General features: G+C 34.3%; 2 protein-coding genes across 4 annotated transcripts in view; one reads left to right on the forward strand and one right to left on the reverse strand.

Moving 5' to 3' along the window:
• Positions 1-926, forward strand: part of LOC111396245 (choline/ethanolaminephosphotransferase 1-like) — a 6,596-nt gene extending 5,670 nt beyond the window's left edge. Inside the window, exons 14-15 of the mRNA XM_023022612.1 lie at positions 268-340; positions 524-926. Of these exons, the coding sequence (XP_022878380.1) occupies positions 268-340; positions 524-545 (95 nt within the window). The 3' untranslated portion in view covers positions 546-926. The remainder of the gene's footprint in view (positions 1-267; positions 341-523) is intronic.
• Positions 927-1,009: 83 nt separating this feature from the next.
• Positions 1,010-7,311, reverse strand: LOC111396246. 3 transcript variants are annotated; one of them, XM_023022614.1, is made up of 8 exons: positions 6,835-7,298; positions 3,795-3,875; positions 3,647-3,706; positions 2,631-2,674; positions 1,993-2,035; positions 1,829-1,900; positions 1,629-1,730; positions 1,010-1,544 (listed from the first exon to the last, which is right to left on the reverse strand). In XM_023022614.1, exons 1-8 carry the CDS (start codon positions 7,210-7,212, stop codon positions 1,425-1,427), a joined length of 900 nt encoding a protein of 299 aa, XP_022878382.1. In that variant the 5' UTR covers positions 7,213-7,298; the 3' UTR covers positions 1,010-1,424. The 3 variants fall into 3 exon arrangements, with proteins under 3 accessions (XP_022878382.1, XP_022878383.1, XP_022878384.1); XM_023022616.1 differs by having other exon boundaries at positions 1,430-1,544; positions 1,878-1,900; positions 6,835-7,311; XM_023022615.1 differs by lacking the exon at positions 3,795-3,875 and having other exon boundaries at positions 6,835-7,302.
• Positions 7,312-13,838: the final 6,527 nt, after the last annotated feature.

Raw genomic sequence — 13,838 nt, forward strand, 5'->3', positions numbered from 1 at the left:
GGGGGGGGGGGGGGGGGGGGGGGGGGGGGGAAATGTATTTTGAATAGTAGATTGATGGAGAATGTGATTAATTATAGAAAAGTTTTGAATTTATGTTTAATATTATTTTATTAAAAAATGTATGGTTGAAAATGAGTCTTGAAAAGAATGAATTTTCAGAAGAATGTGGCTCAAACAAGGGTTTGGTACAGCTTTTCCATTTACTGTTATGTTCACCTTCTGCATTATGTTAATTATAACATCTAAATTCTCTTTTACTGTACTCAGCTTCACTCTATATGCACTTTGCCACTTCAGTCATTCATGAAATTACAACAGCCCTGGGAATTTACTGCTTCAGGTGAGAAGTTTAGTCTTCGATGTGTATGTTTGTATTGATCTCTGCTGAATATAATTTGTTGAGATTCTTTGATTTGATGATAAGGCTCTTCCCCTGTTGACATTAATCCTGTTGAGTGAATTCCATTTTTTCTTCCTGTCACTATTAATAATAATTGTTTTAATGCTTTCTACGCAAATGCAGGATAACGAGGAAAGAAGCTTGAGCCATGATTCCATTATTATCTCGGCATGATATCAACACCTTATCCTTTCGCGGTTTTGCCTTCGTGTCCCTTAAGCCATATTTATGTATCTTATGGTTTCTATGTATCGACTCAACTTGAAACTCCGCTGAAAAAGCCACAAGATCGGAGTGTACGGGATACTCCATTTTTTCGGTTGAACAATTTTAACAAGAATCAATAGTTGGCGACAAAGATTAGTTCCATTTTTATTTACTGTAGTAACAGCTATTGTTAGTTTTCTTATAATTTTTATATGAAGAATTTGTTGCTAAACTAGTTTGGTTGGATAGTTTTGTAGGAGAGTATTCAATGCTATCGAACTTCAGATACAATTAAATGAATCATTTGATTTTATGTTTATTGAATCCATCATTTAATGCCATCTAGTTGCTACTTAGATTGGTGTTAAGTACCATCGGAGCTGAATAGTATAACTCGTGACCTGAACGAAGTTACTTCTATGAGAAGATTGGTTCAGTAATATTACATGTGATAGGAAACATATAATCCTGTAAACTTCAGTTTTGAAGGGTGTAAAATGTAACAAGACTTTTAGTGCTCGTTTGTAAACATGAATTACCTAAACTCTGCCCCATGAAAAGGTATCTTCAAATTGGAAAAGTGATCTGTAAATTTACCATCAAGATGAACATAAATCATAACGCCAGCAAATTCTTGCAGCTTGTGAAGGTGCTTGCGTCTTTCAGTAAAAAATTGCGAGCTGACACAGATGTAATGTAACTTAACTGAGCAATGGCTCGATAACAATCGATCAACTGGTCTCCCAATTATAGTATCCCTCTTAGTATGGTGTGATATACACAACAAATGATTTCTGTGACATGGTTTGTTGTATGGTTATATTGCAGCCGCCAGCCATTTTGGTAGTTTCAGTGAATCCTTCATCCCGAGTCTTGTAAAAAATACGGCATATAAAAGATGCAGCAAGAACACGAAGAAAGCACAGTTGAGCAGAAGCTGCCGAGTGTCGAACAAAAGAATGGAGCCTTTAGTTTCTTGTGCAAGAAGAAAGCAAAAAACGAAGCCACAAATAACACATACCAGGAAGCCGAAGATGAAATATATCAAATTCATTGATGGAATTGCATTAAAGCCGAAGGATGTGAGCATATATGTGAGTAAAGCATGGATGTTGATGGTAATCTACATGCCGAAAGTGAAGAATATAAGACAAAAATGTCATCTTCGATGAAACAAATGAAGGTTGGGAAAAAGAGCACCAGAGAAAGACCATAGATTACCAAATTAAGGATGTTTTCTCCTATTAAAAATGAGGAGATCAGAACATACCCGATGGCTCCTACAGCTCGAACCTGGAAATCAATCATATGCAACTTATTGGTCCAGTCACGGCTAAAAGAAAACATGCTGGTAAAGGGAAATGGATTAAAGGTGCAAAATTTACAAATGAGCATAAGAAAACTGAGGTACTCCAACTTGCTTGCGACCTGCGAAGAACAGAAATAAAATGTCATGCTGCTGTTGCATGGACTAGAATCGTAAAGCAAAGAAGCAAGTCCCAAAGTTAAGAACAGAAAGCAGAAATAGCATTCCCAAATTCAACGGATAGGGCAAACAATCAGGCGATTATTAAATGATTTTCCATCTTTAATTTCTTTGAAATACAGCAATGTGATGTCTTCTAATTTTTTTCTATTGAGATTGCATCACTCTTGATACTCTAGGTCTGTGGAAAACATGCTTCAACCATCTTAGTCGTCATTTGATTAATTTTTCTTCACTTGGTGTCAAATCCACTTTTATGCACACATCCTCAGTTTTTATCATATCTATTTTAACATGGCATAATCTATCTTAACATCCATATTAAACGGTTCTCCATTCATCCAACGAACTCTATTTTATGCATTGCACTCTCTTCAAGTCCTACCTTGTTAATAATTGAATCTACATAAAATAATCACTCTTTGGGACAACATGATCTCCCTCCAACACAACAAAAAGGTGGAAAATAAGATGCCAGTTAATTTGGCATATATAGTAAATATTCACAAACTTTATCAATAGACGTGTAATGCATACCTCCAAGAAGTACCCATAGCAAAACCAAGCAAACCATGCAATAACTGGTTTGGGGAGAAAAAATAAGAAGAGAAAATCAGATACCATAATATTGTCATTCAATCAGAAAGAAATATCATCATTGTTATCGATGGCATAAAATCCAAGAAACAAACAAGGCATACTCTCAATAGAGGAAAAAAATAGTTAGTGTGCTATAACTCGAAAGATGGTGCTTCCTACGTCCAACATTGTTAGTCACAACTTGAATTTTTGGGCTATTTGACTATTTTCTTGAACAAAGATCAATCTTTCTTATCTTGCAGAATTAAGCTAGGAAAGTGGCAAACAACATGGTATATAGTGATACTATTAATGAAGATTTGAAATGGAATATTTCAAAGAAGGGGACAAAGCAAGTCTGAATAAAACATCAAATTTTGTTATGCAAAAAGCTCTATGTGTGACAAGTACGAAGCGGCAGAGGGAAGAGCAAATAGAAAATTTGAGATAGCTTTGCTTCATGTCTAAAGGCAGCAGTTCTTTTGCAGTTCGGGACATACATGAAACTGAAGTTGAGAACTCTCTCTGCATGAAACTTACGTCCAAAATGAAGTAAAAAAGATTTATGTAGCTGCACAAGTTATTTCAAATTCCCATTAACTTCAAATTATATCCAGAAACAATCACGGTGTTGTAAAAGCATATTAAGTAAGTGGGGATTGCAGCGATAGCAATTCCTGTATATTATATAATTGTGAAAGCACTGCATCATCACGACACTTTTTTGCTTTCTTCTTTTTCATTTTTTTTCCCTTTTCTGTTTGAAATCATCCCCATCAAATCCCTAAATACAAGGTTATCTACTGCAGGATATGGGACACGGACCAATTGCTGGCAGTCTAATCGCATCAAAAGAATGATTATTAAAACCTGAGAATCTCTGGAACTGGGTTATCGGGAAAACTAAATCAGCTTAACCCACAAAAAATATAAGTGCAGGAAATATCTTATAATGCAGATTCAACGATGCTCACCAGATAGGTTATCGCTTTCACTGGACCAGATAAGACAAAAAGTAATACAGCAGTTGCCACCTGAAAAGGAAAGAAAACCATGTAACTGGTGCATATGTTAAGCACTTAATACCATCATCATTCTGATTAGCTATTGGGGGTGACAAACCATAGTTTTCCTTCCAGCTGCAATGCCCCATCTCATACTAGATAACACTATAGGCAATGCAAAGAAGCAAGCGAAATATTTCTGTAAAAAATTATACAAGAGTGTAAGTAATCTAAGAATAGAAGTTCAATGGATCATCCATTGACCAAGAAGCCAAAAATTTCTGTTTGTTGATTATCAGTTCTACAAGTTTAACTCAACTTTATTATGAAACATAGTCCTAAATTGATGCAATATAGATGCTTGAGCTTGACAAAACGGGAGGGAGAGAAATATTTGGCATATAACAAAATTTTCAACTGTTAGCCTCTATTTTTTGTATGAACAAAATTATAAACGAAAAAGATGATTAGCTACAAATTCAGATTTATCTTCAACCACATTTTTAATTCAAGTCAGATTTAGGCAGTTTTGATAAATGGCAAACCCTTTGAAAGGGAACGATAGCAATTTATATCACCAATAAGCAGAGATACTATCAAATATAAACAATTGAAGTGCCAGACAGGGTTTAGTAACACCAACTGGAAATTACAAATAGTTTCATTAATTATCAAGTCCTCCTTAAAAGCATGAAATAGTCTTCTGCTGAAGATGTCCTATACAGTAGCATAGCATCCCCTTGTATTATATATGCTGCAGCCTGGAGTCTTCATTGGACAAGATTAATCCACTGCTGCTGATATAACCTCCTCATCTTTTCAACTGATGTCATATTTGCACTTGCACTGATAAATTCCACGTTTTCTTCATTACATTACGAGCCATGCAACCAATTCATTAAGAGCATCATAGTTTCATACATATTCTAGGAGATTTTTAACTTGAATACAGAGCAACTATGCTGCGATTCATGGTGACCATATTGCATTGTCAAAGACTCAAAAGAACTGTTATTCTTTATAGGTTTTCACGTCATAAACATAACAAGATACCTAACCCAAAACTTACGGCATTGTTGGCCTTGATCATCAACTAGCAATCAGTGGGTAAAGAAAATTAAGATACTATTATCCAAGAAGCATATGCCACAAGTTTTGGAAGAGCATTTCAATTCCAAAATGCAAGGGAGATGCATATGGTAATTTGTCACACAGCTTGTGCTTTTTCTTCAATCTTTATTTGATCATCTATGCTTAATTATAGTAAATTCCCGAGTATATGTACTACCACTTAACTCTTAATGCAAGCGCAAATATGCAGCTTGCAGCAGCCTGGTCACATTGATTTCTCAAAGAAACCTATGTGTTCGACTTTGTCATTAGGTCCATGAAAGCCAATAAATCACTTTTCTTTTGCGAAATGAAAACTAAATTCAAAAAATTTTCAACTGTTAGCCTCTATTTTTTGTATGAACAAAATTATAAACGAAAAAGATGCTTAGCTACAAATTCAGATTTATCTTCAACCACATTTTTAATTCAAGTCAGATTTAGGCAGTTTTGATAAATGGCAAACCCTTTGAAAGGGAACGATAGCAATTTATATCACCAATAAGCAGAGATACTATCAAATATAAACAATTGAAGTGCCAGACAGGGTTTAGTAACACCAACTGGAAATTACAAATAGTTTCATTAATTATCAAGTCCTCCTTAAAAGCATGAAATAGTCTTCTGCTGAAGATGTCCTATACAGTAGCATAGCATCCCCTTGTATTATATATGCTGCAGCCTGGAGTCTTCATTGGACAAGATTAATCCACTGCTGCTGATATAACCTCCTCATCTTTTCAACTGATGTCATATTTGCACTTGCACTGATAAATTCCACGTTTTCTTCATTACATTACGAGCCATGCAACCAATTCATTAAGAGCATCATAGTTTCATACATATTCTAGGAGATTTTTAACTTGAATACAGAGCAACTATGCTGCGATTCATGGTGACCATATTGCATTGTCAAAGACTCAAAAGAACTGTTATTCTTTATAGGTTTTCACGACATAAACATAACAAGATACCTAACCCAAAACTTACGGCATTGTTGGCCTTGATCATCAACTAGCAATCAGTGGGTAAAGAAAATTAAGATACTATTATCCAAGAAGCATATGCCACAAGTTTTGGAAGAGCATTTCAATTCCAAAATGCAAGGGAGATGCATATGGTAATTTGTCACACAGCTTGTGCTTTTTCTTCAATCTTTATTTGATCATCTATGCTTAATTATAGTAAATTCCCGAGTATATGTACTACCACTTAACTCTTAATGCAAGCGCAAATATGCAGCTTGCAGCAGCCTGGTCACATTGATTTCTCAAAGAAACCTATGTGTTCGACTTTGTCATTAGGTCCATGAAAGCCAATAAATCACTTTTCTTTTGCGAAATGAAAACTAAATTCAACGTAGAATCACCTAACTAATTAAGCTAAGCACTTACAAAAAGACTTTAATTTTTATAGTTTAATCAGTCACGCAGCTCCAATAACGATTTCCCCTTGCAATAATCTAGAAGCCCCCTCAACTCAATCCAGCTTTATCTCACTAAAGCAAACTAACTTTATATTTAAATATGGTTTGAACATACCAATTGATAGCAGTTCATTCACTTGAAGTATTGAACAAATCAAATTCCAAGCAAACAAAGTAATAAACAAAAAAGAAGCCCAATCCTTGTTCTTCAATCACAAAAGAACATACACACTTTACTGACAACTCTTTAAATAAACAACCAAAATTAGATCCAAAAAACCAGAAAAAGAACGAAATAAACCAGATAAAAGCATTCAATTTTTAAACAATGAGCCTTCAAAAGGCTGAAAAGTTCAATCTTTAACAACAACCCTATCATGTATTGCCATATTAAGAAACTAACAAAGATTCTATCCGCCCAAAAAACCAAATGACACGGATAAACAATATTCCAAATTAAAACAAGTAATACTAATATAATTTAGAATCATATAGTTTTTATCCACAAACATTATCATAAGTTAATCCATATTAAATATCCAAATTTCAGTCAAACCCCCTATAAACCAAAATGGACAAGCTGAAATTAAAGAAATAAGCACACACACATCCCGAACTATACCTCAATGGCAAGAGAGTTACTCAAAAGAAATGCCAGCCCAGAAACAGCAGAGAACATCGCACACTCCACCAGCCTTAACGTCTTCTGATAAACCTCTCCATCTTCGGCTAAGTATTCTTCAAAGTCTTTAGATTCCTCTTCTTCTTCAAGTTTCTCGTTAGCAAAAAATGGGGTTTTAGAATGAATAGCTGAGGCTTTTGCATATTTAGTAAAAGAATAAATTAATGGAGTATAGGATACCGAAAAATTGGATTTTTGTTTTTGAGATGGGTGGAACAAGAAATGGGGTGAGAGATTAGGGGTAATTTGGGAATTTTGACAAAGCTGGTGGCGGTGGTTGAAACGGTGGTGGTTAAGCTTGATTTTGAGGAGATTCATTTTTTCTATTCATGGAGGAGAAATGTCGGAGCGGCGGATAGTGGTGGTGCTATTTTAGAGGATAAAGCGGGATTTAAGAAATAAGTCGCACGTTGTTCAGGGACTTTTACAAATAAAGTCGCACGCTGTAAGTGCAATTCACACTTTTCATCCTCTATCTCTGCAATGTCATTTGTTGCTAACCTATACTCAAACCTTGTGAGCTATGCTATATATGATTTATAAAGTTGATTGGTAAAGTACTATTCACACCAATCATTTCAAAAATAAATTTTTAAATCATTAAAAATAAATGATCTAAATTTTGCCAACACTTATTTTATCAACCAAATTTGTATATACACTTTGTACAGATAGCATAATACTTTATTATTATACATTCCAACCATTCACTTAATTGTAAATCATGTTCATGCGTCTACAGGGGCGGAGTCAAGATCGAACTACAAATTGGGCTAATACATAACAAGCTGGACTAACATGTAAAAAAAATATAAATTTACACATAAAAAAAATTAGTTTTTGTCCTAAAAAACATTAAGTGGGCGGAGAGGGGACTGACCTCCCTTTAAATACACATAAGATGACGAATTTTTCATCATCTTTAAATAAATACACACATATGTATATGTGTTCTATATATATATATATATATAAGAATAATAATAAAGGGAAAATTACAATAGGAATCCTAAATCTTTTTAAAAAATTACAAATAGATCATCTACTTTTCCAAGGATTCCACAGGGAAGACATCCTCATCATTTTCGTATTTTGGAAGAAAGTAGTCCTAGGAGCAAGTCACCCTCATCAATTTTTGCAAATGTATCATATCCCATCGTATTAAATCGTTGCATGACGAAGAAATGCCCTACAATACAAGCACGTCGCCTACGTGAATTTCTATATGTGCATCATACCACATCATATTAGCTCGTTGCATGATGAAGTACCGTACAACATGTCGACAACATCAATTTCATCACATGAACCATATCCCTCCATATTGGCTCGTTACATGGTAAAGAGATTGCCCATAAGCATTTGCTTTTACCCATTTCAAGATCTCCCGCCTTATAAAACCAAGAAAAATAAATAGATTAGCTGAATATAAAGAAAGAAAAAAATCAAACAAAAGTTAGAAATAATTTAGAGGGTGTATTCAATTGGGATTTTTAAAAATTTTTGTAGACTTTTTAAAGTAGGTGATCTTTTGTGAATTTTTTGAATTTGCTAAGAATTAATAAAAATCTTTTGTGGACTTCTATAGACTTAGATTAAAGACTTTTTAAGACTTTCAAATTTATTATATACTTAAAATTTTACAATCTGACTTACTACCTAATTAATGACTTCAAGAAATATGATGCCCACAATTTTTTTTGGATAAAGTCAATAGTCATGGTCCAATAATTATATTTTGGCACAAATAAAATAGAACACAAACTTTTACATCAATTTCTAAGAACATAACCAAATTTTTTTCGTGAAATTAATATAACTTTAAGAACACAAATTGTCCCTAAAAAATAAAATAAAATAACAATAATAATAGATCAATTACATAAAATTCTACATTTCGAAATAATTGCGTATAATTTCAATTTAAAAGTAATTATATACATATAGAATAATTATAAATTGATTGCAACATATAAATTAAAAAGATATGAAAAAAAAAATCCTAAAATTGAAAGGAAAAAGGCCTTTTTTTTTCTTTGAAATCTTCATAAATCTTAAAGTATATGAGAGATTTTCTTTGAAATTTGCTATTTATATTTTTTCACCAAAAACTCTCTAAAAGTCCAGTAAATAGAGAATTCTTTAAAATCCACTATCTATTTGAATATCTCATAACTTATAGAGACTTTTAAATTTTTTTAGTTGAATACCCGATGACTTTTAAAAACATTTTAAAAGTTAATAGAAATTTCAATTAAATACACTTAAACTTTTAGCGAATATTTAAAACTCTCAATTGAATACATTTAGTATTTTAAATCCTCGAGATTCTTTGAAAGTTTTATATAAAACCCCCTTTAAATCAATATCAAATATAATGTCCCCAGTAAAGACATCAAAAACTTGTTGGTGTAAAATCGCATGTGTATAATGTCAATTAAACAAGTAATAAAGTTTCTAAAGAGTCCAAAATATTGTCCAAAATAAAAGTTTCTAAAGAGAAAACTTGCTTGCCACTAATCATTAGGCGTCATATGTGATGTTATATATATAGAAATCACATTGTTTAACCATTTCTTTTTACTCTATTACTTTTTCTCCATTTTTTCACACTAACTCCCACGCTCCTTACCTCCATTCTCCTCGCATCCGTCTTCTCCCTTTTTTCCTCTTCATTTCTTTCTCTCTGACTTTCCCTTTTCATTTTCTCTCTCCACAGTTGATCAAAACCCTTGGTGAAAATTCATTTGAAGCTGCATTTTTTGCCTCTTTTTTTTTTGAAAATCGAACTACGACTTCATTTTTTTTGCTTCTCTAATATGGATTTCCAAGTATGAATGAGTAATTTCACTTCCATTATAATAGAAGGTAGTGCTCCATCTATTTTTTGGCATTGACCTCATGTCGTAGTGATATTGCAGCTCTTTGATTCGTTAAATATGGTTAGAGCGTATGGCCTTGAAAGCTTTTTGTAGGATAATTTATTGCTTTAAATTACCGAATCTTTCATGTTAAATCATCAAGAAATTGAAGAATTAAAGCGGAAGCGTACCTGAATCAGACATGGTTAATGCAATAATGAATTACGAGGTATAGTCTTCCAAATCTACACGCAGTCTCTTTTTTCTCTCTCTGTGATGGGATACAGTAGAGAATAAATAATACGTATGTGTGATCTGGGGATCATAACCATATTTATATAGCGACGCCCTTTAACCTAATTCGGCCCATCATAGAATTAGGATTTGGACTCGGTCTCTACACATTAAAGCCCAAAATCAAAGCCTTATTAAATCACTTTAATTGGGCTCAAACGAATTCGATAACCTTTAATTTAACACACAATTATTCACACATATAAGTCCATCGATGGATTAAAAATCCTTACAATCTCCCAGTTGGGTTATGTGTCACCTTATAATTGTGAATTAAATATAACCTTATAAGTACTCAGAATTTTGTTATCATTACTGAATATATCTCCTAAACAATCTCCTCCATCAATCATATCAAAATAGGATCAAAGCGGCTTTGCTATCTTCATTGTAGCTAAACCCATCAATGGTCACGTATATCGATATAACCGAATGACATGGATCAAGCATGGATGTCTAGCATGAAAATTACATGTAATGTGATCTGTAACATGCCTATTTCCAACTGGTCCACTTTAATGCCTTAGTGAGATCATTTTAAACAAGTTTAGAGATAATAAACCAAATAACTTTATAACTAAAAATAACTTTAACATTAAATTGTATCTAAAATAACAGTACATGTGTCCAATATGAAAAGCAAAAATTCAAACTCCCACTGAAACTAGGTATCCTCAAGAGACACTATACCCATATGAGCAGTGTGCTTATGAAAGATCTTGGGTATTAATCCCTTAGTAAGCGGATCCGCAACCATGGAGTTTGTCCTAATATGCTCTATTGATACCTGTCCACTCTAAACTCTTTCTTTAACAGCCAGAAACTTGATCTCTATATGTTTTGACTTCTCGAGCCCTGTTGTTATTAGAATACAGCACTGCTGATTTATTATCACAAAATATCTTAAGTGATCTTTCTATATTGTCCACAATGCGCAGCCCAGTGATAAAATTACGCAGCCATATTCCATGATTTGATGCCTCATAACACGCTATAAATTTCACTGCCATAGTGGAAGTAGCTATGAGTGTCTGCTTAGCACTCTTCCAGGAAATAGCACCTCCAGCAAGCAGGTAAATATTGCCCGAATTGGATCTCCTACTATCTTGACATCTTGCGAAATCGAAATCAGAATAACCAATGATCTCCAACTGATCTGATCTCCGGTATGTGAGCATGTAGTCTTTTGTTCTCTGTAAATACTGCATGACTAGTTTGACTGCTTTCCAATGATCCATTCCCAGGTTACTTAAATATCTCGCTAACATCCCAACAATGTACACTATATCATTGCTGGCAAGCAATATATCATTGACATATAAAACCAGAAAAATATATTTGCTCCCACTGAACTTGTGGTACATACAATCATCGGCCAAATTCATCTCAAAACCAAATGAGATGATCACCTGATGAAACTTGTAATACCATTGATGAGACGCCTATTTGAGTCCATAGATGAATTTCTTTAATTTACAAACTATTTGCTTTGCATCATCTGATACAAAGTTTTCTAGTTGTACTATATAAATTGTTTCATCAATATCACCATTGAGAAACGCTGTCTAAACATCCATCTGATGTAGCTCAAGATTGAAATGCACTACCAATGCCATTATAGTCCTAAAAGAGTCTTTCGAAAAAATTGGAGAGAAAGTCTCTTTATAATCGATGCCTTCTTTCTGTGTAAAATCCTTTGCGACAAGATGAGCCTTATACCTCTCTACATCATCTTTCAAATCCCTTTTGGTCTTAAATATCCATTTGCCACCAATGGGTTTCGTACATTTAGGCAATGGAATGAGGTCCCATACGTCATTGTCCTTCATGGACTTTATCTCTTCATTAATGGCATTTAGCCTCTTTTGAGAGTTAGAACTTTCCATGGCTTGACGGAAGTTGATCGTATCATCTTCCACCATTCCAATGTCAACTTCATGTTCTTGGAGAAATACGATGTAATCATTCAAAATCGCACTTCTCCTCTCTCTGGTTGATCTTCTTAATGTCATTGGTTCTTGAGGCTGTAGAGTTTGTTCTTCTGGAACAATTTGTTGATCTTGAGAGGGAGGTATGACATTATCTTGATCCAGAGTTGCTTCTTGAACAATATCAGGGATATAAACCTGATCATTGTCAATAACAATTGGAGGAATTTCAACATATTCCTCTTCAAAGACAAAGCTTGTAACCCTTTCTCCCCCCGCAAACTCAACATCCTCAAAGAACCGAGCATTCCCTGTCTTGAAAATTGCCTTAGTTGTGGGATCATAAAACTTGTAACCCTTGGACCTTTCAGAATATCCAATAAAATAGCAACTGATGATCCTTGCGTCCAGTTTCTTTTCATTTGGCTTATAGGGCCTTGCCTCAGCTGGACACCCCCAAATATGTATATGCTTCGAACTAGGCTTCTTACCCGTCCAAAGTTCATATCGGGTTTTATCTGTGGCCTTAATTGGAACTTTGTTAAGTATATAAGCTGCGGTCTTTAATGCTTCACCCCAGAGAGATTCTGGTAAGGTAGAATGACTAATCATACTCCTCACCATGTCTTTATACGTTCTATTTTGTCTCTCAGCAATATCATTCATAGTGGGCGAACCCGACATAGTGTACTATGGGATGATACCACATTCATCTAGGAATTTAGCAAATGATCCTGGACGTTGTTCACCTGAACCGTCATATCTGCCATAGTATTCACCCCCACGGTCAGATCTGACGCTTTTAATCCTTTTGCCGAGTTGGTTATGAACTTTGGGTTTATAGTTTTTGAACACATCCAGTGACTGTGATTTTTCATGAATGAGATATATGTAGTCATATCTAGAATAGCCGTCAATAAACGTTATAAAATATTGTTGATCATTCCAAGAACTCGTAGGGAATGGTCCACAAATATCCGTATGTATAAGTTCTAAGACGTTCGAAGTTCTATTGGTTTGAAATCTCCTTTTATTGGTTTGTTTTCCCTTTATACAGTTGACACACAAATCATAATCTGTGAAGTACGAGGCAGAATTCTCATCGTTTAATTTTTGCTTTACACCTCGAGTACTTACATGTAGGAATTCATTAAAAGAAGCAATTGTATTTATTGAATAAAGATTATCGTAGCCTGATAAAGAACAGGAACCAACCAATTTTGAATCTTGAAACAAACTAAAGTATAACCAAATTTGTCCAAAACAGAAATAGAAATCAAATTCTGTCTAAAAGATGGTACAATAAATATCTCAACAAGATCCAAATAAAATTCAGTCTTTAACAATAATCTAAATTTTTCTAATGCCTCTACTTCCATCTTCTTGCCGTCGTCAGCATAGATGTATCTTTCACCATCACTTGGTTTTCGGCAACTTAACCCTGCATAGACATACTGATATGAGTTGTTGCACCAGAATCTATCTACCATGTATGTCTAGGTACTGAAATTAAATTAACCTCAGAACAAACCAAATGAAGAAGAGTACCTTTCTTTACACGCCATGCGTGGTAATTGGTGCAATTCTTCTTCTTATGACCTGCAGCTCCACAGAAGAAGCAACTACCTTTAGTTGGCTCCTTATGTTGTTTCTTTTGCGGTGCCGTACCCGCAGCTTCCTTATTAATCTTCCTTTTCTTGTTCCTTTTGTCCTTAGAGGTGATGGCTAAATGAGCACTTTCTGTCTTCTCATGCTTCAGTCTTTCCTCTTCCTGGACATAGTGTGAGATGAACTCATTAAGGGACCATGAGTCCTTTTGACAGTTGTAGCTCACCTTGAATTGATTGAAATGTGCTGGAAG

Source organism: Olea europaea, chromosome 6, assembly GCF_002742605.1.
Source record: "Olea europaea var. sylvestris chromosome 6, O_europaea_v1, whole genome shotgun sequence".
NCBI classification, from domain to species: Eukaryota; Viridiplantae; Streptophyta; class Magnoliopsida; order Lamiales; family Oleaceae; genus Olea; species Olea europaea.

Coding starts and splice junctions, on each gene's coding strand:
- LOC111396246 (XM_023022614.1), bottom strand. CDS start 7,212: ATGAATCTCCTCAAAATCAAGCTTAACCACCACCGTTTCAACCACCGC. Junction 2,036..2,630: donor GCTATGGGTACTTCTTGGAG/GTATGCATTACA, acceptor TGTTCTTCGCAG/GTCGCAAGCAAGTTGGAGTA. Junction 1,731..1,828: donor GAGAAAACATCCTTAATTTG/GTAATCTATGGT, acceptor TTCGGCATGTAG/ATTACCATCAACATCCATGC.